The sequence below is a fragment of the Gavia stellata genome, chromosome 4 (genome assembly GCF_030936135.1).
Source record: "Gavia stellata isolate bGavSte3 chromosome 4, bGavSte3.hap2, whole genome shotgun sequence".
In the NCBI taxonomy this organism is placed as follows: domain Eukaryota; kingdom Metazoa; phylum Chordata; class Aves; order Gaviiformes; family Gaviidae; genus Gavia; species Gavia stellata.
In genome coordinates this window covers 69406009-69430838 of record NC_082597.1, presented here as the reverse complement: position 1 = coordinate 69430838, position 24830 = coordinate 69406009, and the positions used below count along the sequence as shown (strand labels likewise).

Below are 24830 nucleotides of genomic sequence, written 5' to 3'. Positions count from 1 at the left end.
AAACAATCTGTAGGCAGGCAGCAAGGCTTGGGCTAAACAGGAACAGAGATCATCATCATCATATCAGCCAAACTATCTCACAGACCTGTGAAGAGTGTCACACATCTCAGTTGACATTCGCATATGGTGCAGGAGAGACAGACTCTTCCCATATGCAATAGCCTAATGGTGATGTCTATACCATTTGCAAAACACTCGTTTCTGGAGCATAAACATGACAGGCTCCTCCTTCAGCCTAATGGCTCCTTGCAGCCAGCTATAGACTACCCCGCGACCAGCCTGCCTGGTGGCACGTGGAGGTGTGCTCCCTGCCCTGCATGCTGGGGCATGCCAGGTGCTTCAAAGTGGCCATTCTGGCAATGCCTTGTGCCCAGTTTAAAAGGTCACCCACAGCAGAGCACATGGGTCAGATTTTGAAGGCAGTCTCCAGGCTGTCCTTACCAGGCGGTCTGGACATACTCAGTGTGAGCTGAGCGGAAAGGCAAGAAAGCACAAATTTTAGGTTTTGCCCTTTCTGCTGCCAATACTTTGCTATATTTATTAACCAACAATACACCTTGAGGAAAAAAATCATCACACATAATTAATCCAATCATTAATTATATGTCACCTATTTCACAAGAAATTAAGATTCACCAAGGTCACTGCGGGTAGAACTTGGTGTAAAACTCAGGGATCCTTCAAGGTCCAAATTTTTAGGTAAGGGAATATGCTCATATTATGTGCTTATGGATCCATTTGTAAATCCCCTGATGCATTGGCTAGGGAAAGTGCAAAACTGTAGGAGTCTTATTATTAGAATGTTTTATTATACCAGTCTTAATGTTTTATCTTGGCTAGTAAGAGTAGCTGCTTTAAGGAGAGGAAGTCTCGCTCAGAACACATTTGGAAAGGCAGAGCAAGGCAGAAAAGACAATGTTCTTCTGTGAAAGAGCTGAAGGCTCACTCTATGTGTTAATAAGAACTTGATTTAATAAATTAGATTTCAGGAAGCAGCTTCCATTTTTCTGGTAAAACATTAGTACCTCTGGGGGAGGATGAATTCCTCATGAATTTGCTAATGACATTGCGTTCAGCCTTGAAGTCATCAGCCTGAACCCAGCCAAATTCAGTAGAGGTTAAAAGCTGTTCCAGTCTAAATGGATGTTTGGTGCTCTGCAGAAAAAGCTTGCCTGTGAGTGGCAGAGACCCCGCGGCCCATAGCATGCCATGGGCATACCAGAGGTAACTTTAAAAAAGCTGCCTGGGATGCCAGAAACAGCCTAGTTGGAGTGGTCTGGATTCAGCACTGACTGATTTCTCTCTCAGACTTCACAGTCTGCAGTGCCTCTGTCAGGATCTCATCTATATGCTCTGACTGGCATATTCCACAGAGAGTCCCCAAACTGATTGCTTTACAAGGAGCTCCAATCGCTGCAGTCTGCGGTTGAAACTTACTGATAGGGCTGCAAACATAGGGAGCTTGCCCTGGGTAGAAAAAGGAGCATTCATTTACTGAAGCATCTAAGCCAACACATTTCCCCAGCACTAAATCCACACAAAAACGTGGATTAGGGAAGTGCAAATACGAGGTTAGTTTCCTAAGCAGGTTTTTTTTTTTTAAATTTCATATAAAGAGACTTACAAAACTTGTCAGCTGTGACTGAGGAACTCCTAACTGGATCTATTCAAAGCCTCAACTGCACTGCAGAAAGATTTAACAACTAGGTAACAAGCAAGGGAAAAACTGTGTGGAGAGGTTGGATGCTGAGTTTGTAGGTGTTGCAGACTGAGAAGCAGGATGCAGAGAAGACAAAAGCAGAGCCTACGAGAAATACTGCATTGACTACAGATACCACAGAGAGAGAGAAACAAGGACTGATGCAGAGAACACGAATTATTGGAATGTAGGCATTTCTTGAGCTGTGTACACAAATTATACAGTTGCAATTTTCTGCTGGTCTTCATAATAGAAACACTGTAAGGTCAAATTTGGCCTAATGTATTTTCAGCAAGCTAGTGATTAAGCTCTAGAAATGTGCTCTATTTCTTTAATCAAACTTTTCTATCTTCCTAGTCAACAGAATTCCCATATTAGATGATGAGTGACATACCTATACAAGTGTACCAGTCTCCTGGGATCCTCTGGAGAAAAAAGAATTCACTGCAAAAGGTTTCTTCTGCTGTTTTTCAGCTCTCTTGCAGTGCTGAAGACAAGAAACCTCAAGGAACTCTGAGTCAGCAATTGTGCAAAACTGAAGGTCTGTTCTCCTGGTCCCCATCATCACTGGCCCTATGTTTTACCAAACAGCAACTCTTGGCAGCTGGCAGCAAGGGTGTTTCTCCTGCCACACAAGCAATAAGCAAACCATGGGCTGCTCTAGAATTCCTCATTCTAAGAGAAGCTATACGTGCCCTAAATTAATTCAGGAGAAGCAGAAACACAACCAGTAGGACAGCTCACTCAACTGGAGCTAGAACCTGCCTTCCCAGACTAATGCAGCTCCACTGCAGGCCAGTTGGCCCTGTTTGTGTGCTCCAGCGTTGACGTGCTAAACGTGCTGTCTTGAGGTACCCACAGTCATATGCCTACTGTACATCAGTAATAATTTGCAGTAATTCCTCCTGGTCCTCATTTAAAAACCTACATTTAAACTTGAATTGCATTACTCCTGCTAATCCTGCTTTAACACATTTACTCCATGCTTAATATCTTCCCCATACTAATCCTGCTTTTTACTAATCCTATACAACCTTTTATTTCTCCCATTTATTTCCTCTCTCCCTTCTGTATTGGGGTCTAGGGCCCAATCAGGCCTATTGAGTCTCTACTCCACTCTTCAAATTTATATTATATCTTGCCAATCCTACTTCATTGTCCCTATCGCCTCCTGAGTTACGGCATGGGCAGACAGCTATGACTCAGATGCTACAACTACCACATGCTTTTTTGGCCATAATGTGTTCTACCCAGAGGCGGGGGAAAAAAATTAAGCAATAAAATGTCCTGTTCAGAAGTAGCACCAATGATAAGACACAGAAGAAAGATAAGGCTTCTAATGGCCCCTTCAGTTATTGTCTGTTAAGAAAAAAACCCACAACCCATATACAATTTGTAGTTTCTATGATCTCTGCAGACTCTTTTTAGTTTTTCAGCTAATTGTTTTCCTATCCTAAAAGAGATGGATAGATGTTAAGCTACTGATATAAAAACAGGAGGCCAGTACCTTTCCACCCTATATTTACATGGGAAAATCTGCTCTTTGATGAAATCCTCTGGGAAAAGCTTACAGTAGGCATGGTGGAGTGAGCTGTGGTTCTTTCGTTCTCTTCTCGGTAGGCGAGTTAGCTGAAATGCACTCTCAACATGGTGTGAGAGAACACTGTGCTGATACAGAAACCAAAATTTGATGGTATAAAAATGCAGGAGAGCTAATCTCTTGTGGCCACTGAAAATCTCACCACTTTTAAAAAAAGAATACAGAAATCAATCTTATTTCCTTCCCTCTAACTACTTTCCACCAGCCTAAATTCATGTCCCATTTTCATTTGGATATAGTGTTTTCCACTGATGAAGCACATTTAACAGCATCTTGATTTCTGAATTTCACTTGCGACATAACTACACCTAAACTAAATTAATTTGACACGCATGAACTATAAAGCAGAAAATCAATTTCTATCACACACATGCCTGTATGGACACATTCAATTTTTATTTTTTTTTTACATTTACTTGTGAGGTATGAAGGTAGCCTCACTGTTTTTCTTTCTTATAGTTTTGTGTTTCCCTTTTGACATGTGAAATACCAAGGTTTTCACTTTGCTAGATGACCCAGCAGCATGATAAGGCTGTAACCTGCTCTACAGCTCTTCATTTCTTCCTCTGTGAGGAGGACACACTGATTTTTATAGCATAAAAAAAGAACTTGTCAAGGGCCTCAAGAATATAAAGAGAAAACAGAGGGCTTGGTATTTCTAAGGCCAAAAATCAGCAGAAAAACACATCTGAAAGAATCCTCATAGGTATAGAGAAATAGTAAAGTACAATTACCTTTTTCACAATGTTTTACAGTTCAGTGAGTGTGAAAGTGTTTGGGTCTGCCCTTTAGAAACTCCCCACAGGTCTTCAGAAAAACATATACAGTGACCACATTTTCTAGCCTGCTCTGAATTTCAGATCCTTTCCAAATACCTTCACTGCTTACCCTCCCAAGTAAGACTGCCTTTCAAATTACGACACCTTTTTTTCTGGTAGAAGCTATGGGTCCTTGGAGAATGACTGTGCTTGACAGACAAACCAGAGCATTGCCAGGAAAGACAGATATTCTTCTAGCACAACATTGTCAAGTTAGTCTTCTCTCAAGAGGAATTTCCTCCAACAGCCTAATATTATAGGACATCACTGTTATGTCTGGAAGTTTTAATGTTTTCCAAAAGACGAACAGTAAAACTGAAGGAAGCAGGAAACAATTTGACTAACCGTTAGTGTTTGTGGGTTATGCCTCATTAGGCGGCTTAGGGGTGTGATCTCTACTCTTAACTAATAATGTTCTTATCCGCAAAGCCTCTGATTGATACCCACACACAGACATTTTTCTTTAAAGCAGCATTTAATGGCGGCTGCTATAGCAGGGTCATAGGCTATTTAAAGATAAGCTAGAATCAAGCTTTAAGAGACTTAGCTAATGAATAAGCAGATCTCCCACAGTGCAAGAATGATAAGCTGTTACAAGCTTACAGGTCTAAACTGCATCCTTTCTCCAGAAAACATAGCAGTTGTGTTCAGTGCTCCCCTCTGCTGCTGCATATTCTTGCGGCCTTGTTACAACCACTGACAAGATCCTCTTGCATATCAGGGGACCTATCTTCAGAAGGCAGGGGAAAGTATACAGGCACATTTTTATAAAATTTTTTTATAAAAACTGAGACTTCCCTCTAGAATTTATACTTGCTCCTACACATGTTCATTTTCCTCTTTCTCTCTTGACTTGTATGTTTTCACATAAAGGAAGCCAGTTGTGCTGTATTATCACTTCAAGATATACCTGGTAAGCAGTGTATACTAGGTGGATTTAGAAACAAACAAAGGATCTAAAACCCGTCTTTTTTTTGCTCCTTTAACTTCCAACAGTACTTGAAGAAATACTTCCCACCTAGCCTTTCTATTTTTTGTAGCAAGGACAATCATCATTGAAAATGAAGATGATTCCTAAGGCAGAACAAGGACAAATGGCAATTACCACAGTCATTTTGGGACTTGATGCTTCCAGTATGAGTCCCACACCATCATTTGCCCCACATACCAAATAAATCCCTCTTCCCAGTGCTACAGCTGTGTCCAAATTACTCAGCTTTCTCCAATAGCTCCATCAATAGGCAGAAAAAGGCACCACAAGGAAATGTTACCAGCACTTGCTGTCATCATCTTCTCTCTCTCTTTAGAATTTATTTTAAACCTTTTCCATGGGACTTCCTCCCTAACAAAATGTTCAAATACACTGAAATCTAAATGTAGTGTCATTGAGGGGTTTCAGACAGCCCCTAAGAAAAGGCAACAGGGCAGAACAGGAACAGATGGTATCACCATGTAGATTTTGCAGAGGGGTTGTGGAGAGAAAAAACAGTGCACCAGCCTAGGCTGTGGTACTGTATGAGCAAGTTTAAACAGATAAACATCAAAGGAATCCATCTGGCCTTGAAGTGGAACCTGTCACTTGAGATTGTTACTATTTAACAGAGACCTTGGGGTCTTGGCCACGTCTATTATACTCATATAATTCCTGAATATCATCTTGCTGATTAACTGCCCTAGTAGGAAAATTGAAAAGGACTGTACTTAAAACTAGATATAATGCTGCCCTGTGATTTTTGGAGCCCTGCTCTTTCGCATTCCAATGGAAGAAGAGGAGGTAATGTGTCCTCTCTTTAAAAAAGTCTCTTTCTCATAAAAATGAAAAGGGAATAATCACATTCATAGGACTTTTGTTTTCCAATCTTTCTTCAACTTAAGCAGCAACTCCTAAGCAGGTGAGATATCTGAGGGCATTCAAAGGCAGAACCAGCTACGGAATTGGACATTCAATCCCAGGGGAGGGGTCGGGGATTTGCCAGTTTCCAGCTAATAATTTGCTGAGGGATCGTCTGGCTGCGGATAGGAATGAAGGAGAAAGACGACTGGGCACTGCTGTAAGGAGAAGTGTTATGCCCACGTGGAGGCAGACAGGTCTTTGGATTAAGAATAGGTTCTAGCTCGCCCTCCCTCCCCCTCACTGGGAATTCTCCTTCCACCCACTTTTCCTCATGAGGATGGAAAGTGGGAGGGGTTGGATTGCACACAGAAGTATGCTGATGTAATTTTTTGGGGCCACCACAAAAATGGTCAAGCAGCTAGATGGACTTTGTTTTGAGTTGATGACTGAGTGTCCTTTTTGATGTTTTCCCTTGGAGCTGATGCAGGGTTTCCTTGGCAAAGAGGTGAAAAGACTAAGTTTTTGTGGGTGATGAAACTCTTTAACAATGGAGTGGTGGGAGGATGGGACAAATTACTCAGGTGAAGAAATACTTGTTCTCTTTGTCTTCAGGGGTAGTTTATCCTTCACTTCTTCCCTTCAACAACCACAATTCAAACCCCTTGCTTATCTCTTACTATTAGGTAGAAAAAGCAGGTGTTTTATTTTGCTTTTATTCAAATAAATTAAATGCCAAGCTCAAAAAATACAGAGAGGAATAAAAGGATTAGAAAAGCTGCAGCTCAAAGTGGCAATTTGATCTACAATAGTAAAATTAGTCTTCAAAAAGGTTAAAACATTAAACAGGTCAAAATCAAAAACGTTGAAATCACCAGCAGAAGAGTGCAATTGAACTGAAGAACTTATTTTTGTTTGTAAGTGTGAAAACCTGAGATACCACACAGAAAATGTGCATCAACTGATTGTCAATCCTTAATATTTACGTCAGAGTAAATTGTTACTAGACACTGAATGAATCAAGCGTGAATAGGTTATACCTGCAGAAGACCAGTGAGTTAACTGTATTTTTAGATTACACAGTAAATACTTGGTAAAACACATAGAGTCTGTAGGGGGCTAACACAGGAGGAACAAATGGTGGTGGCAGGAGACACATGATGAACAGCAACCTCTAACATCACCCATAAGTAATGTACCAAGCATTCATCCACCCTCATGCTTCCAAAGCTTCCCAGTGTCCCCGTGTGTGCAGTGTGTTCAAAGACAAAATGTTGGTACTCACCCTACTACCACAATTATAAAATCTAGTAAATTCCAGCCATTGCGGAGGTAAGCGTTGGGGTGAAAGAGAAGTCCATATGCTATTACTTTTAAAAATGCTTCCACTGTAAAAATTATGAGAAAGAGATATTCCACTCGTTCCTGGGGAAGATAAGAGAACAAGAGAGACAATGGTTAGCATGAGTGACAAACCATGGACAAGGATGTTTTCTTCTGTCACAGTCGACCCCATGCAGCCTCCAACTCACTGACTCGCCACTTGGGTACATCTAACATGCATGACTTGCCAGAGGGCTTTTCTCCTCATGCTTGCATCATCTGCAGCCAGTCTGACGGGACAGTGGCAGTAAATTTTGATTAGGCTCTGAAATTTGCTGCCCTTGCCTTGGCAGGGACTGACCATTGCACAGGCCTGTGCAAAGGAGAGGGGGAGAGGCTCAACAGGCGTGTTCTAGCACTCAGCTCCCTACAAAGTACATTGCCAAATACTGTCAGCCATCAGAATGAACTGCATACAGTCCTTTTCTACCTCTGGAGAGGAAACATTGCTAGATGCAATGTGGAGACAGATGGGGAGAAATAAAAAGAGGGGCCCACCTGAAGCTGATTGCATGTGTCAAACTGTGCTTTCTTTGGAATTCCCTTTTCTGTTGCTGGGGGAAAGGCAGGCTGAATATTGGTGAAAAATTATTTACACATCAGGCTGACTAAATGTTAGAGGCTTTTAGTCATTCCATCAGAAATGTACATGTCCCTGTGAAATGCAGGCTGCAATTAAACATATCCAAACAAATTCATATCCAGTGACAGTACAGTCTGATTCAGGACAAGCAAGCAGGCTTTTGGAGTCAGTACACAGGTTCACTGTCTCTCACCTCTGGGGTTTTAGTCCCAGTGTGGAATAAGAATAGCAGTGTTGCAGAAACGGTAGGGACCTCTACCTAAGTAGGTAGGAAACTGCAGCATTAGGTAATCACTACAAAAGTGCTGCATAGCAAGCTGAGCGGGAAATAAGTAGGTGAAAACTAGATGACAGTGAAGGGTCATTACGTCCCTACAAAGTTAAACTACAAAGTTATTAAAAATTCACATTAAAGAAATAAATATCTGAGATAAATACAAATTAAAACACCCTAGGCGTTCCTAGTCATGTCTTATAGGGTACCCAGCAAGACAATCAGGCAGGTCACTACTTTATTTTTCTTTTTGGCTCCAAACTGCAATTGCCCTGTTCCTCTGTCCAGCCGCATTCATGTTTGACACTTTCATATGATACATAGTGTGCAGGATTACAAAAAAATAATTCCGTCATTTAACTCAGCTGCCTGTTTGAACCTCCTCCATTCAGCTCCAGGTAATTAACAACTCACTAGCAACCTGTTGATCAAAAAAGGCAATTTCAAGTTCATCTGCATGTTTACATTAACATGTTATTTTACACGACTGAGACATTCCATCTGACAATACCAGGCACATGTTTGTGCTTTAAAATATTGTGGTTTCCACTCAGACAATGCTTTCATGATGCCTGCAGTATTATTCCCCAGTGCTTATATGGGAATACCTAAAAAAGAAGTAGTATCATTCTGTAGTTTCTGATCCAGTCATAAAGCTTTTGAACATGCCCACAGCACAGAATTTGCCCATTGTTGTCCCAGATGGAGACAGGTCAGCAGACTAAGGATTTCCTTCCCCTTGAACTCAGAGAAGGAAACATCAGCATACAATATTAGTGACTACTATGTCCCCAGCTCTACAAATATTAAGTGCATTATTTTATTTAGCACAGGAATTGGCACATAAGTGCTAATGACCTGGAGTCCACAGAAAAGAGCTCCATAAGTGCGTGCACACTCCTAGAAGGGACTAATCTGGCAGCTCTTCTCCCTCCACTACCGCTGACAAGTGAACGGGTACTAACTGATGTACAAATCATAGTAAAGCAGACCCAAAGATCAAGCTCTATGCACACATTTGTAAAGTAAGACGAGCTGTCACAAAACTTCTTAAGAAAAACTGCAATAAAATCATTGTGCAATGGGAAGTCTTTACACAGCGTCTTTCTGACTGCCCTGCACCTTTGTGCTGCCACATGCCTCTATCAGCATGGCACGAGGCCAGACGCCAGCCCGTGCAGCAGGTAGACAACCTGTGGTAGCTCTGCCTGGGAGGCGATGCCCTACCTCTGAAAGGACAAGGTAAAGACTGGGTGGAGGCTGAAGGAAGATGGAAACAGGGTCTGTGGGAGAAGAACATGCCCTGAACTGAGGATGGGAGTAGGGAGTGTTGTGTCTGGGATGGACGTGGTTTCACTAGGGATGAATGAGCACCTTTTAGGATGGAAACAAAGATTTCTCTTGCTGAAACCCAGTCTGTTAATGGGTCTCACTCCCTGTTTCAGCTAAGGCCTTTCCACAATTGTGGACAAGCTCGCTTTCCCTCCCGCAAAAAGGGCTACAGTAGGTCTGAGACAACTCTCTCATTCAGACTGCCTTCAAGATTGCCCTGTGCACTCCATTTATTTGGCATCTCACTCTGTAAAGAGAGGGATAGGCTCACGGAGAAATGCTGTGGACTCTAAAAAACAGACTTCCCCAAAAACCTCTCTTGGCAGTCACAGCCGAGACTGATACCAAGGGAACGTTGAGAAGCCTACCCGCTCATTTAGTAACTCCAGGTCCAAACTGAAGCAGACTGGCGGAACAATTGAAGAGGAAGGCCTAAAGCTGCCCCCATGCCCAGTGATTTAACAGCAAACACTGTCCTTGACCTCAGGTGCCCTGGGACAAATGCTGCTGCCAGCTCTGTGTCTGGCTTTGTGCTGTTTCTGTAGCCGCAGTGCTGTGCAGGCCTGCCCAGCCAGAAGAGCCCTTCCACTCCCTGAATTTCATTGAAAGACCTGTACTACTGCAATCAAAAGTCCAAGAAAGCAAATACTTGAGAAAATTCTGGAACAACCTTTTTTTTTTTTTTTTAAATATTTAATACTGCACAGAGCAGCCACTATTTCAACAACTAATAGGTTCCATTTGGTTGGGTTTAGGAGCCTCATAGCTTTTTGCCTCTGAAGAAGCCTATGAGATTACAGACTCCTGTTTTGTTATTGTAATAATGCTGTTTGTTGAACCATGTTATTGAGGTAATAATATGCTAAAATATTACACACACGCATATATATACACAACTATACATAAATTTATGAATATATACATATACAACTACAAGCTGTTGAAATAAATTCCTTACAATGCTCTGCTTAAGGTAGAAAGATACATAAAAAATAGAATTTCATAAAAGTCTATGAAATGAACATAAGATACAGAATGCTGAGCAGAGGAGAGAGATTTTATGATCCTCTGCACTTAAATTAATGATTTCAGGATCTAAAAATGAAGGAAAAATACTGCCGAGATTAAACAGTGCAGCTACTCCAAGATCATTTCAGGAAGCTACTCCTGCTTAGACTTGAGAAGAATTTGAAAAGCCTACTAATTAATTTGTGTTCCCTTTTCTCTTTATACTATAAAACTCAAGAGCATTTATGAACACAGCATAACTCAGTAACAGCATAGCATAACTGGGGCTCCCAGGAACCTGGGTTGCAGTCCCAGTTCTGATGCCACTTGCCTGGTGAACTCACAGATGTGACTTAACCACCCCCTGCCTCAGGTTAGAAATGAGAGGGGCTCTTGGTAGCCGCAGAACGATTAATTTGCCTCTGCTAAATGGGCTTCTACACTTCTGGTTGCTCATTTCAAATTTTGCTTTCACAGGTTAGGCAGACTGGGGCCCACTGTTTCAAGCTCCCAAGGGACATAGTACTGCAAACTATCCATAACCCCCACTCCTCTAAGAAGCCCATTTGGTGCCATTTTAAAAGAAACCAAGCTAGACAAATATTGGCATTTCTCTTTGAGAGAGCTCCCAGATGACAGGGAACTGCTCACTACCTTTGCGGGAGGGAAAGGAGATAGCAAGAGCATTGCCCCTTGAAACACAAATCCAAACCGCAGCATCGAAAAAGAGGGAACTTGTTCTGGAGCTGTAAGAAAGAGGGAACAGTATTTTTTTGTTTGTGTCTTAGAAATGGGAACCATGCTGATGTGGCTGAGAGACATGAAGCATATTGCGGGTTGCAGAATAACCAAGCAGGAGCTTCCTGCTTGGACAACAGTGATGAAAATGTTTTGAAAACCAGAGAAAAAACCCCAACAATATACAAGTGGAAGAACAGGAAGGACAAAAGTTTTGGAAAACTGGCCAGTCTTTGGATCATACACAGATGTTCTGGGGCTGGCTCTACCACTGTTTGTTTGGGGTTTGTTTTGTTTTTTATAGATATAGGATATGAGGATCAGCTACCCTATCTGGTGAATTAGCCAGCACTAACATTGCCAAGAAACAAATTGTACATCATCTTACTCTTAACAAAGAAACAAGCATTAACTTACTGTTAAGGCTCTAAGATATATTTCCAATAGAGGATTACTGTATTAAGTACAAAACCCTTCTAATCCCATGTGCCTTCTGAAGACGTCATAGGTTTGCTTGTGCTTATAATTTTTAAACTGTACCTAATGACATCCTGGGTTCATAAAAGGAGTCTGAAAACAGGAAATCCAAGCAAATTAGTGTAGGGTACCATAAGGCTTTTCTCCCGTCAGGAGAGGAGTGAGTAGGCCAGTGTTATTTCTGAGAAATGGTCCTCAATGATTCACTGTATCTTGACACTAGCTCTCCAAACCCCATCCACTCAGCAACAATACTAGGTTACAACATTTTCTTTGCAAGAGTTACTCAAGGCTCAAATCACAATTGGGCTCTTGCATCTCATACACCCCAGTCGGAAGAGTTTACAATCTAAAATTCAGTCACTACAGGTTTTCTTAAACTTTGCTGTCTCTCTTTGCTTGCACTCTGCTCAGCTTGTTACAAACCACATTTCAAAAACTAGATCTTCTATATTTGAAGTAATCTGCAGCAAGGCCTGCACAGCTAGAACCTTTATGAAGCTGCCTGTTTGACCTTAGACCAACTTACGTCAGCGTCTGCATTATTATTCCCTAGTGCTTCCTTAAACATAAGAGAATACATTTGTTCAAGTAGTGCAAATACTCAGTAGTCCAAGGAAAACAGCAATATTTTAAGGGCTTCTGCCATATAGGATATTTTGGCATTAATTGCATAAATAGGCTATGAAAGATACAAGTCAGAGTGGAAGCACTCAGACTTTTTCCTAGTAGGGAAAACAATCTTTTCTGATGGGCAGTAAGGAGACTAAACTGCAGTGCTGGGAAAGACAGCCCAGAGTCTTTATGAAAAAAGGTTCCATGTTTTTGGATTACAGGTTATCATCACGTCCGAGATATGGATATCCTCACTGTGTGAATATGCTGACCTGAAGGCTACTGTTAGCATTAATAACTTTGACCTTCGGTAAGGAAGAGCCACATGTGTTCACTTAAAGGATCAATTCAGTAAAGCAGATGTTAAGACAGGTTTGTTGACATTGAGTTACTTCTGAATGTATTCAGTTACTCAGGAGACATTTTCAGCTAAGTATGCACGAAAATAGTACGCAAGCGTGTGAGGGAATAAAACTTAAAGGAGAGAACATGTTTGAATTGTTTTCTTTCCTTCTCCTTAAAATTACTGCCATTGCAGAAACAAGTGGCCATATCAATTTATTTGATAAAGAGAAAGGGATAAGATAGCATACTACTGATCATAACTCCATTTCCTGTTACTGCTGGTCCTAAAACAGTGTTCCTTCTTCTACCTGTTCCTCAAAAAGAATATTCCCAAACACTGAGCAAAAGAATACTATCTGATTTTACCTGACAAGGATAAAATAAGCCCAAAGAAGGAACTGGGTGACTAGCATTCAACTAAACATAACCCACCATGAAGGCAAACAGAAATCAGAACAGCTTCTGATTAGTTAGATGTCCAAATATGATCAGCATTGCCTTCTCTCCACTCCAACCAAAGGCACTGTCTGTATAACATCAGGCTTTGCAATGAGCAGAGTTAAATTCACACCAAGCACTGCAGAAATACCACCTTTTAACTAACACTTGTAAGTGGGAGATACTCTCACGTGCAGCTACTTTAAAGGTGTCCAACACTAGAAAAATAAACCAGACAAAGGCAGAATTCTCACTAATCTGAAATGAGTGAATATAAAACAGGGACGTAGTGCAAGCCAGCCTTCGGTACTTTATATGATAATTCATAATATGCCCACGAGCCATTCAAAGAACTTCCATTGAAACGACTAGAAGAGAGGACATTAATAGTTTTGAATTATTACAGATTTGATGCACATACCCTATATTCAAAAGTTCCTTGGCAAATCAACCAATACTACATGCATAGCTCTCTTGTGGGATCTAGTCTAAGCTCCTTATTTTTCTTACAGCACTTTGGCAAGGATCAAATTGAATTTATTTATGGGTTCAGTAGAATTACATTTTGTGTCAGAGTCCAATTGTAATGCAAAGCCAAGGTACAAGGGGGTGGATCCCCTGTGCTATGTACCTTGTACAAACACTCTCCCTTCCAGTGAGCCGTATGTTCCTTATCCATTCAAACCAAAATACAGATTTTTAATACCATTACTGTTCTGATTTACCATAATTTTACCTACATTTTTTACTAACATTAGGTGGAGAAACAGGCTCCGGCTATACAGGATGATGTAATTATTGGGAATCCTATGTTTCAGAAGAGGTTGACAGGCCAATATCATTTGGGCCACAATGTAAGATGAGTATTGTTTTGCAACCTTTATACTAGAGAAGATTCTGAGCAACTTGATTTAATTTTGAAGACAGCCCTGCTTCAAGTTGGAATTCGGACTAGACAACCCACAGAAGCCCCTTTCAACCTATATTTTTTCTGAGACTCTATATGCATATTTTATCAATCTAAGTGCACCTCTAGTCCTCACAATAATCTAACAAACTCACTATTTCCTTTCCATTGCGCATCAATGCTGCTCAGTGAGATACCTCATTCTCCACAATAGAGAGAGGCAAGCATGCGTCTTTCTAGATTCATATAAAGGATGATGCATCCATTTGGACTTAAAATTTGGACTCTGGTGCTGATTAGATAATGTCTAACCTATACAAGATTTTTCTTTACAGTCTTTGGCTAGCAGTTGCAGAAATCTCTTGGGTGCTGTTGCTCAAGATTTCTTCTTTTTTTGGACTGAAATAGAACAATAGGATCCTGCTTATATATGAATTAAATCCAGAGAATATGTTCTTTATGGGCTCAGTTTTTCTTTGGCGTGACCAAGAATTGAAGCCATCCAAACAGGCCATGTACAAACATTCCAACCTGAACAGCTCTGAAGAGGCAAAGAATGTTGTATCTTAGTTTCTTTTGTTTTGGTCCACTACTCTGATTAAATTGAAATGAAGTCACTTTATATTCCAATCGGACCAATAAGAGATGACCCTTCTAGGAGGAACAAACATTAGGGAAGACAGCATAAGGTTTATGACAGTGAGAGCCTCATTTAGGATCTCTGAATAGAAATTAAAAGCTGCCTAGGTGTTGTGTTGTTACCACGTCTAGAAATTAAAAGAAGAAAATTTTATAAAAAAAGAAGAAATTAAAAGAAGAAAGCTTTTACTAGTTTCCTTTCTGCAGTTTCAGAGGCAGTGAGGCAGTCCAGTGTCTTCTTACAAGGTTAACACATCCTTTTGAAACAGCACAGTCAATTGTCCATCTACCAACCACTGATTAAGGACAGGGTACCGCATCACAGAATCACAGAATCACTAAGGTTGGAAAAGACTTGTAAGATCATCAAGTCCAACCATCAACCAAAAAAACCACCACCACACCCATTAAACCATGTCCCACAATGCCATGTCCACATGTTCCTTGAACACCTCCAGGGAGGGTGACTCCACCACTTCCCTGGGCAGTTTATTCCAGTGTGTCACCACTCTCAGTAAAGAAATTTTTCCTAATATCCAGCCTGAACTTCCCCTGGCGCAACTTGAGGCCATTTCCTCTTGTCCTGTCGCTAGTCACTTGGGAGAAGAGGCCAACACCCACCTCTCTGCAACCCCCTTTCAGGTAATTGTAGAGAGCGATAAGGTCTCCCCTCAGCCTCCTCTTCTCCAGACTGAACAACCCCAGTTCCCTCAGCCGCTCCTCATAAGACTTGTGCTCCAGACCCCTCACCAGCTTTGTCACCTTTCTCTGGACACGCTCCAGCACCTCAATGTCTTTCTTGTAGTGAGGGGCCCAAAATTGAACACAGGATTCGAGGTGCGGCCTCACCAGCGCTGAGTACAGGGGCACGATCACCTCCCTGCTCCTGCTGGCCACACCATTTCTGATACAGGCCAGGATGCCGTTGGCCTTCTTGGCCACCTGGGCACACTGCTGGATCATATTCAGCCGGCTGTCAATCAACACCCCCAGGTCCTTTTCTGCTGGGCAGCTTTCCAGCCACTCGTCCCCAAGCCTGTAGCGTTGCCTGGGGTTGTTGTGACCAAAGTGCAGGACCCGGCACTTGGCCTTATTGAACTTCATACAACTGGCCTCGGCCCATCCATCCAGCCTGTCCAGATCCCTCTGCAGAGCCTTCCGACCCTCAAGCAGACCAACACTCCCGCCCAACTTGGTGTCATCTGCAAACTTGCTGAGGGTGCAGTCAATCCCCTCATCCAGATCGTTGATAAATATATTAAACAAGACCAGCCCCAAAACTGAGCCCTGGGGGACTCCGCTTGTGACCGGCCGCCAACCAGATTTCACTCCATTCACCACAACTCTCTGGGCTTGGCCATCCAGCCAGTTTTTTACCCAGCGAAGAGTGCATCTGTCTAAGCCATGATTCGCCAGCTTCTCCAGGAGAATACTGTGGGAGACATCCATCCATTTAAATCAGAGCAGCCCCAGTATGACAACTGCATCTAATAGATCATCACAAGACATATCGTATCTCATCCAGCTCCCAAATAACTCAAATAAGTTAGAAATTGGCTACTCACCATGGTCAGGTGTTTGAAATTGATCACGTATGCAATGAGATATACAAGTCTATCAGCCATAAAACATTTCAATGCTCCATTTTATTAATATTTTTTATTATTAATATTAAAAAGCAGTCTCTCCTCTAGCATAACCTAAGCTTTCTGTGCTCAAAACCATGTTAGTGTTAAGTATTGAGCATTTTGTTGCCAGGCAGAACAGTAAATATATATCCCACTTTAGGAGGATTTCTAAAAAAACTATCTAATTAAATATTGACTCATTAGGACAGTTTCTAAAAGGTCGTCTTTACAGCGCATCATCTAAGCAGGATATGCAAGCACGCTTGCTTTTGGAAACAAGCTACATGACCTCAGCAATAACTGCTCTAATGATTTTATTGTTTTGCACCATCTATGGGCTGGTTCCTAAAGTCAAAGGTCTTCTCATTATATCATTTTAATCTGATCATCATTACACAATCAATGCTTTCAGTACATTATTTTTCCGTGAGTCTCTAAAATTCTTAGTGGTAGGAAAAAAGCTTAACAAAGGTGAATCCCAAGAGTCTGACTGCTGAAAAGAAGTAGCCCTGTCCCCATGAGACTTACTAATTTCAAGTCAATCACATGATTTCAGGAGCTGATGATTTTTTAACTGTTTGGAATCAACATTATCACAGCTGTAGTTTGTTTGCCTTGTAAGTTTAGACTGTTGTTATACAGACAGGCATGCTGAGGAACATTCATGTTATCTTTTCTAAGACATCACTGAAAATTGGGCCCCAAAACGAAGGACTGAATTTCGTTCAACATGTGGATAGTGAGTTCCTTTGGAAATATGCCCATAACAAGACTTTCTGTGTGCCAAGGTTTTTTACAATCCCCTCATGGATAAGGGCTGTGGAGGAGTTGCATTCCATGCCCTTAATTTAATGAAGCATCTTTTCTCTCAGAAAGCTTTTTTTTTTTTCCTTTTTCAAAATTATCTGATCCTACAAGGTTTTGAGTAATTCTAGTACATGCGTCTAAATCAGGGAGAATTTTGCTTCTAATTTTAACGTGGAAAGTATTATCCTCTTACTAGGTAAGTCATTAATTGTCTACAGGCTGAATTCCCATTTTCTCTTCATCCTCTTTATAACTTCTCAGGTAATACTAAAAAATTAGAAACCTTCCCTAAATTGCATTCTAGAAGGATCCCCAATTTGAAGGGGGCACTGCCATGTACTGAGCCAGAATGACTGGCATTACCTCTCTTGTGGAAGCCCTTGACAAAGGACATGTTTTTAGAAGAGGACGGAGCTAGCAGGGGGAAGATGAAAGCAGCCAAAGAAAGAAGTATTTGAGCAGCTAGCATGGGATCCGATGTCAGCAAACATGGGCTCCTCAAGAAACCATCCAGCACAATTTAGACTCTCTATGAATTACTCTGAACTACTGAGCTAAGAACTACAGAGCCACAAGAGACCCCCTGCAGAAATCTGGCCCTGAATCTTTGTTTTAATAGGCCGCTGAGCACAGACTTTTCTCTGACTGGCCACCCAGAAGAGCTCATCAAATCCCACTTTTAAAATATTTCTGTCAAATACATTTTAATCCGATCACTCTTGTGCATTTCATGATGTTCTAATTTATGTTTTTAATCTACTACAATTCTTTTATAATTGTTTGTGCAGTGCAGTGACGCCTGACAGGGAATGCTTTATAAATAAATTGAATTTATGACTATTTATAACCTCTCCCTCTTGAAATTTCTAAGCAAATAAATCAGTCCCACAGTTCAATGTTCTAGGGTTGGGGTCTCTCTGTACACATTCATACAAACACATGATATACACACATGCACGAGAGAAAAAGAGAGAGAGCGCGCACGCGATGGAGTGTGTACGTGTGTATGACCTTTTCTTTCCATGAGTAACTTAAGGGCATATTTAACATTCTGTTCACACTGCTCATGGCAGACAGGAAAAACACAACTAAAGGGAATGAAAAATGAAAAGTCCTTGCAGCTTCTCCATCTCGGCCTCTATCTTTCCTTTAGTGTGGCAAAGGTTTTCAGTTTTTGTATACTACCCCTGAGTAAGTTTCTGTTTGTTTGCTTGCTGCTTGAACAGACAGGGCACATGAAATGAGGCAGCTGTAAGGACCTTTGACAACCAGCACATAAAGCTCATTTTATTTCCTTAATGGAAGTCTAATTGGTAATTAAAAACATGACTGTAACCTGTGCAGTACCCAGAGAATAGAAATTGACTTCATTTTAAACAGATAAAGGTCACAAGGCTGCAGCTCTGCAGAGCAGCAGGATTTCTTCTGGGCAAGAAGTAGTAAAAGAAGTGTTTTAGTTTTTAGCAGGTTTTGCTGATTTAGGCTAACCAAAAAACCCCAAACAATTGATATTCTTGATATTCTTTGCCAGTTCTTCTGTCCCCTGGTTGACTCCCACCAGCCACTCTGCCGACCCTCACTGTAGTGGCTGCTGATGTTGAAATAGACCCAGGACAAGAAGCTGGAAAATGGAATTTGGATTCTTGCCCCATGCCCCCCAGTCAGACTGAGTCATGTATTTTCTTTTCTTGTAAGACAAGCATGTGTTTCGTCCTCATATGTGTGTGTATTGCAGGGGTAAAGGAGCAAACTAATCATCTTGCCGAACACCACCACCTTCCATCCGATTAGGCTGGGGCTAGGTGTCAAGTTGGTGTAACCTCAGCCTGCAGGACACTAGATCACCCTCACAAAGCCCACAGCAGTGCTTGGGTGGGTGCAGAGTAATGCAAGGTCACGTCATAACAAAATACTTGGATTTGCTTCAAGCAAGCCAAACACATGGATCTGGGAATGTTAAAACATTTTTGTTCAATAAAAATGTTTAAACATAACGCTCTGTTATTTCTGCACTGAAACACTCTGAGAAGTTTCCTTCAGGGACAGCAGAGAGGGGGAATATCACATACAGAATACTTCAACTTTTCATTTTAACATTCAACAAAACCAAGTTTTGAAATACTGGAATTTCCCAAGCCACACTCAGATTTCCACCAGCCTGACTGGCAAACCAGCAGCAGGGAAAATGGAAAGAAGAGAAACAGCTCTGAAATGGGTTAATGCATGCTAATGCATTTAATTCATTAAAAACAAGGAATAAGGATTTCTAAGGAAGTTCAGGCATTAATAAGGAATGATCATTGCACCCATGCCACTTTTTGCAGGTGAAAAGTCTGTAAAGAGCTATAGTGAGCTACTAATTTTCATGCCAGAGGAGAGGCAGCCAATGTACCTGTGTTTTGTCTTGCTACGATAAACCCTTAAGACAATATTTATTCTCATGTAGATGAACTTAAAATAAAAACTAAGAAAAATACTAGACTCAGGTCAGGAATGTTATTAATATCCTATAATGCTCTTTAATTAAACTCAGCTTGATTAGCTCCTGACTAGTTTGCAATAAGGCATACTCTTCCTACATTCCCTGGCTTCAGGGGTGGCTTTATCTCCTGCAAACATTGCAGGCTGCAGAATCTCTGTCTAAAGGGAAAATTAGGTTTCAGCTGGTCTAAAAAAAAAATCTAAATCCCACCCGCAACCAGAATTCCCTTCCTTCAGTTACAGTCAAATCCTTATGACGCCCGTCACTCTGGAGGTCACTCCCGGTGAAACCATCTCTAAGAACTCAGCCAGATTTCCTCTACGTCACACAGAGTACCGCTCGGGGCTGGCAAGCGTTTTGCCAAATGGACTTGGATTTCAAAGATTTTGCGTTCACTTGATGAAAATAAGATGTTACACACTTTGTGTTTTCACTTATTCTGTTCCCAAGGCTCCGTCTCTCTTCAATCACCCTCAGGCTCTAAGCAAACAGGATTCATATTGATCTGCCTGAAAATTATTTTTAATGCTATTAATGTTATAGGCTGCTGTACTGGATGTCTTCCAAGTTTTTCGTCCTGACTAGTTGTTCTGACTGATCTGTAATACACTAAACCCATCATTTTTGCCTTGCTGCTGGCCAAATCCCAGCTCACCACAGAAATAAAAGGCAGCTGATGCCTGTACTTGAACTTTGGTGAGGCACAAGTGTTTTTCTTGTGCTCCGAACATACTCCTCATAGCCTTGCAGACTCTGCACAGTGTCATCCCATGACATTTTCTGGCTTTTTACCCCTCCATTCCCTTTGTACATTTTAGGTCATGCATATTAAAGTTTGAGTCATGGCTGCCAGTGCAAAAGTGGCAGGAGCTGGATGAACTCCTGAATGCCATTTTAAGACAATTATTCTCCTATCATATTGTTATCTCCCAGTCAAACATGCAACAATTACTGTGTTTAACTGAAGACTACCACCTCAAATTCAGAAACACCAAATCAAACTACATATGTTATGTTGCAAAAAGTAATACCTTAAATGAATGGCATGGTATTGCAGATAAAGGTTTTAAGATACATCGCATAATAAACTTAAGCTCAGCCTCACTTACAAAAAAAAAAAGAGGGTAAAAATACAAATTTTGCAAACACTTCAAAAATCTCTTATAGAACAGATTTTAAATGAAGACTTTACTTGGACATAATTTCCACTAACTCCTAGAAGGTCTGCATGAGCAAGAACTGAGTAAAAACTGAGTAAGTATAGTAAGTTTGGGCACAGTAATAATAGAAATATTCTCCTATAGCAACATTAAATTGAGTTGCACAGACTTGGGGGATTTTAGTGTTTTCTTTTAATTGTCTACAAACTGTCCTAAGGCAGTGTTGTGCTAATGTTTAAGAACTAAATGGTGGAACTGATTAAAACCTGTAATTAAATGGAATAAGCGACTACTATTTACAGAACAGCAAAAAAGGTGTGAAAAGGAACAAACAGAAATAGCGAAAAATAATTTTCACTCTGTTTTGACTATCTTGGTACCATTAGTAACACGTAGATGGAAGGAGAACAAGTTGCACAGGTAATAAGCATTGCTCAGGCCAGAGTTTATTCTGATCCCTTGAAAGACTGCAAGAACAAACACAGCAACTTAGATTTCTTTTCATAGAATATTTTACAGACGGAAAAGGAACTTGTGATTAAATTTTTGCTTTTACGTTTTGCTGAAATCTTCCTGTTTTAGTCAATCAGTCTAAACTGAAATTTTCCAAAGTAATTTTTTTCTCTCATAACCATTCCCTCCTTATAGGGCCCATCAGGATTCATGAAGATGTAGAAAAACATTAGTAAGACAGCATGTTACAAGAACTTGTCTCAAGCCTTTGAGCATGACTCCACAAGCTACTTGTCACAACTTATCTTCCAGCCACATCTGTCACTTGCGTGTCCTCTGTTTCACTCTCCTATGCTGTCTCACTCTGCTTTATTTCAAACTCAATCTTTTTTCACAAGGAGGTGAAAAAAAATAAGCAAGGAGGACTACGAATCCTCTGGCTTACAGCAAAGGCCATAACAGAAAATAATTAAGAAAAATTCTTTAATTTTTAATTAGCTTCCTTTCTGCAACCATTCCCTTCATGAAAAGTTCAATCACCAAGAACTGATGGCATTATATTCACTGTACTATATAAAGTTTAGTTAGGCTCTTACACAGAAAAAGGAAATGACAGTGAAATCTCTTGTATAACTTGCCAGATGTGAAACTAGTAGGGCTAAATTATCCCACAAGTCTTCCAGAGCTGACTGAAAGGATGAGATTGCCCAGGATAAGTTTGACTCCTCACCTTAGTGCTTTAGATCTTCAGAAAAGGCTTCAGGGGTTATAGTCTATCACAGACTAAATATGACTCAATATCATGCTATTCAAAACAACAACAAAAAAAAGCAAACATCCTGGGATGTGTAAACAAACGTACAAACCACAAGACGCAAGAAAAAATCCTTCTGGTATACACAGCAGGGGTGAAAGTTCTGCTGAAATTCTGTGAATGAAGGAATACATGGATGGACTGGAAAGGGACCAGGGGAGAGCAACAAGGATCTTCTGATGCTTACAAAAATGACCTGAGAGGAAAGACTGTCATGATGCTGTTCAGCATAGAGAAGGCAAGGCAAGGCAAGACAAGGGTATAGACTGCTGCAGAGAGCCGGTCAATAACCCATTTGCCTCCATCCACTTTGGATAAGTCAGGAAGTAATGGCTTTACACTGGCACAAAGAAGGTTTACGACTGACTTTAAGGAAACCTCTCCTTGGGATACCAGTATTGGTGGTAGAGCTGTGCCGGAATACACTGCCCAGGAAGTTACATACTTTAAATCGCTAGAGGTTAAATCCTCCTGTGGGGCAGAATAACTAAATGGCCTCCCAAGGTATGTTCTAGCCCTAGCTTTTGTATTCCTGAGGCTCTAATAGATGTCCATGTCCACAAGATCCAGCTGGATTTGTCTCATCAGGGAGGCAGCTGTCTATTGGTTTTGGACAGAAAGACACCAGGGGACAGTCCTTCTGTATTCCTGAGTGAATAGCCTTTCAAAATGTCTTTGACACCCATGCAGCTAAGGCTGATCTATGCAAGAAATCTGGTAGTCATTTGGGATTTCAAGGGATGCCTCCATATGTCATCATGTGAAAAAGGAGCTCAATAGCTCTCTTGGGGGAAACAGAATTCAGGCTTCTCCCCAGGGCTGATCGGTTTAGAAATGTCACTGCGATCACACTGGAATGTTCTTATGGTGTAGTTTCAGGGTTTTCTAAGATTACATTGTAGAGGACAAGTTAAGTGGAAGGATTTTCCCTTCTCTGAGAAGACTCTCAGGCTTTATCATTCTGACTGATTCTCATCTAGGCTGGTGATATTTATAGTGGTCGTTTCTCTTCCTCAGTGGATCTGCCTCTGAAGGGCATTTGGGAACATGACCTTGTGAATGTTTAGTTTTCTTTTGATCTCTCTTGCTTTGGGTCCTCAGAGCCCATGTAGCAGAAATCTATGAGCTTTGCTGAGCATATTTTTAATTAATTCTGGACTTAGAGAAATTTGGGGATTAGCGGATTGCTGAACTCCTTATGTCTCTGGAGCAATGCTGGAGTTCCCTTGTTACAAGGAGCAGAGAAAGAGTCGGCATTTGTTGAGAATTTGGCTTAGGCCACTGAATCTACTGATTTCCATAGATCAGAAAAGTCTTCAAAGCAGCAATACTACTAGCTTGCATAAATACAGTCTCCTACATCCAAGGGTTGCAATAGACTTCACAGACAGTAATGAATGAATTAAAATATAAATCATACCACATGGGCAAAAAAGAAACTGCCTCCATTTCACAACAGGGAAAATTGAGAAATACATAGGATAAAGGTATTTGAAGATCTGAGGTCTTCCAGTTTCCAAGTACCCATTTTAGGACAATGACAGGCTGATTATTTTTTTTCAGAGACACCAAGTGGTTTGTTGATTAATTGGAGCGATGATGCCTCTAGGGATAGAAGCTTGGCACACTGACTTGGCTGACTTAACCAGCTAACGAGCTAATAGCAATTTAGAGAAGATGAACCTCTGACAAGCATGAAAAGACCTTGTCTAAATGTTTAGAAATCTTTAATTCCTGGTGGATGAAAACTGAGATGTGGCTGTCTCTGCCCCTTTTTGCCCCACTTGGTTGCTTCCATTCCATCTCCTGCCTCTGCCATCTTTCTATCCTTTTGTCTCTTTCTTGTTGCTTTGTTTTGCACTCTCCTTTTCTTCTCCTTGTATACAAGGATTTCCAGAGGTTCAGCTGAAACTGCATGTGTCTGGGTCTCCACCTCCAAAACACAAGCTGTTCAAAACTGAGGGACAAGTTTGGAAATTGGACCTCCCTGATTGCCACCTTATGACAAAATCAGGAGTGAGATGGTGGAATCCTGGGGGGATACTTTGCTATTCTACACCATAGACAAGGTGTACATACCAGGTAATGCTTGTGAGGTGCCAAAGAAACTTCATTATCTGAGAAGGGTATTTTTCAGGTCACTTCTGTAAACTATTCTGATACATAGTGCTATAGCAACACACATATTATTTGGTGACATTTGCATTGTAACGTCAAACAATGCCAAGACATCACAAATACAACTGCAGTGCCAATAGGGACCAGAAGAGCCAAAATTATCTCTCAACCGGCAAATTATGTCTGAATAAAAAACCATCAAAAAGTCTGGCAGCCTTCTGTTGCCACAATGGTTAAAAGCAGGGAGGATATGATATATTATATTATAGCATAATGAAATTATTGTATTGTAGCTGGTGTGTAGTTTCATTTGCTAAAACCTCACTGCTGTTTAATCCACAATCAACTACTGACTGGGCGCAGTAGACTGCAGTGCACACGCTGCATTTACAGTCACCAGAGAGGGAGCTGTAATCACAGAATCATTAAGGTTGGAAAAGACCTTTAAGATCATGAAGACCAACCATCAACCCAACACCACCATGCCCACTAAACCATGTTCCACAATGGCACGTCCACACATTCCTTGAACACCTCCACAGAATCACAGAATCACTAAGGTTGGAAAAGACCTGTAAGATCATCAAGTCCAACCTAAAAAAAAAAAAAAAAACCGACACAACAACAACAAACCACAACACACCAAAAACCAACCCACCCAACACCACACAGCACCATGCC

The 24830-nt window shown here is 41.0% G+C and overlaps 1 protein-coding gene across 4 annotated transcripts in view; it reads right to left on the bottom strand.

Annotated features, from left to right (window-relative positions):
- The window catches only part of CACNA1C (calcium voltage-gated channel subunit alpha1 C), a 490625-nt gene that overhangs the window by 196855 nt on the left and 268940 nt on the right, over window positions 1–24830 (bottom strand). For all 4 annotated transcript variants that reach the window (XM_059816760.1, XM_059816761.1, XM_059816758.1 and 1 more), the window contains exon 4: window positions 7234–7373. In XM_059816760.1, coding sequence (XP_059672743.1) covers window positions 7234–7373 — 140 coding nt within the window. The remainder of the gene's footprint in view (window positions 1–7233; window positions 7374–24830) is intronic.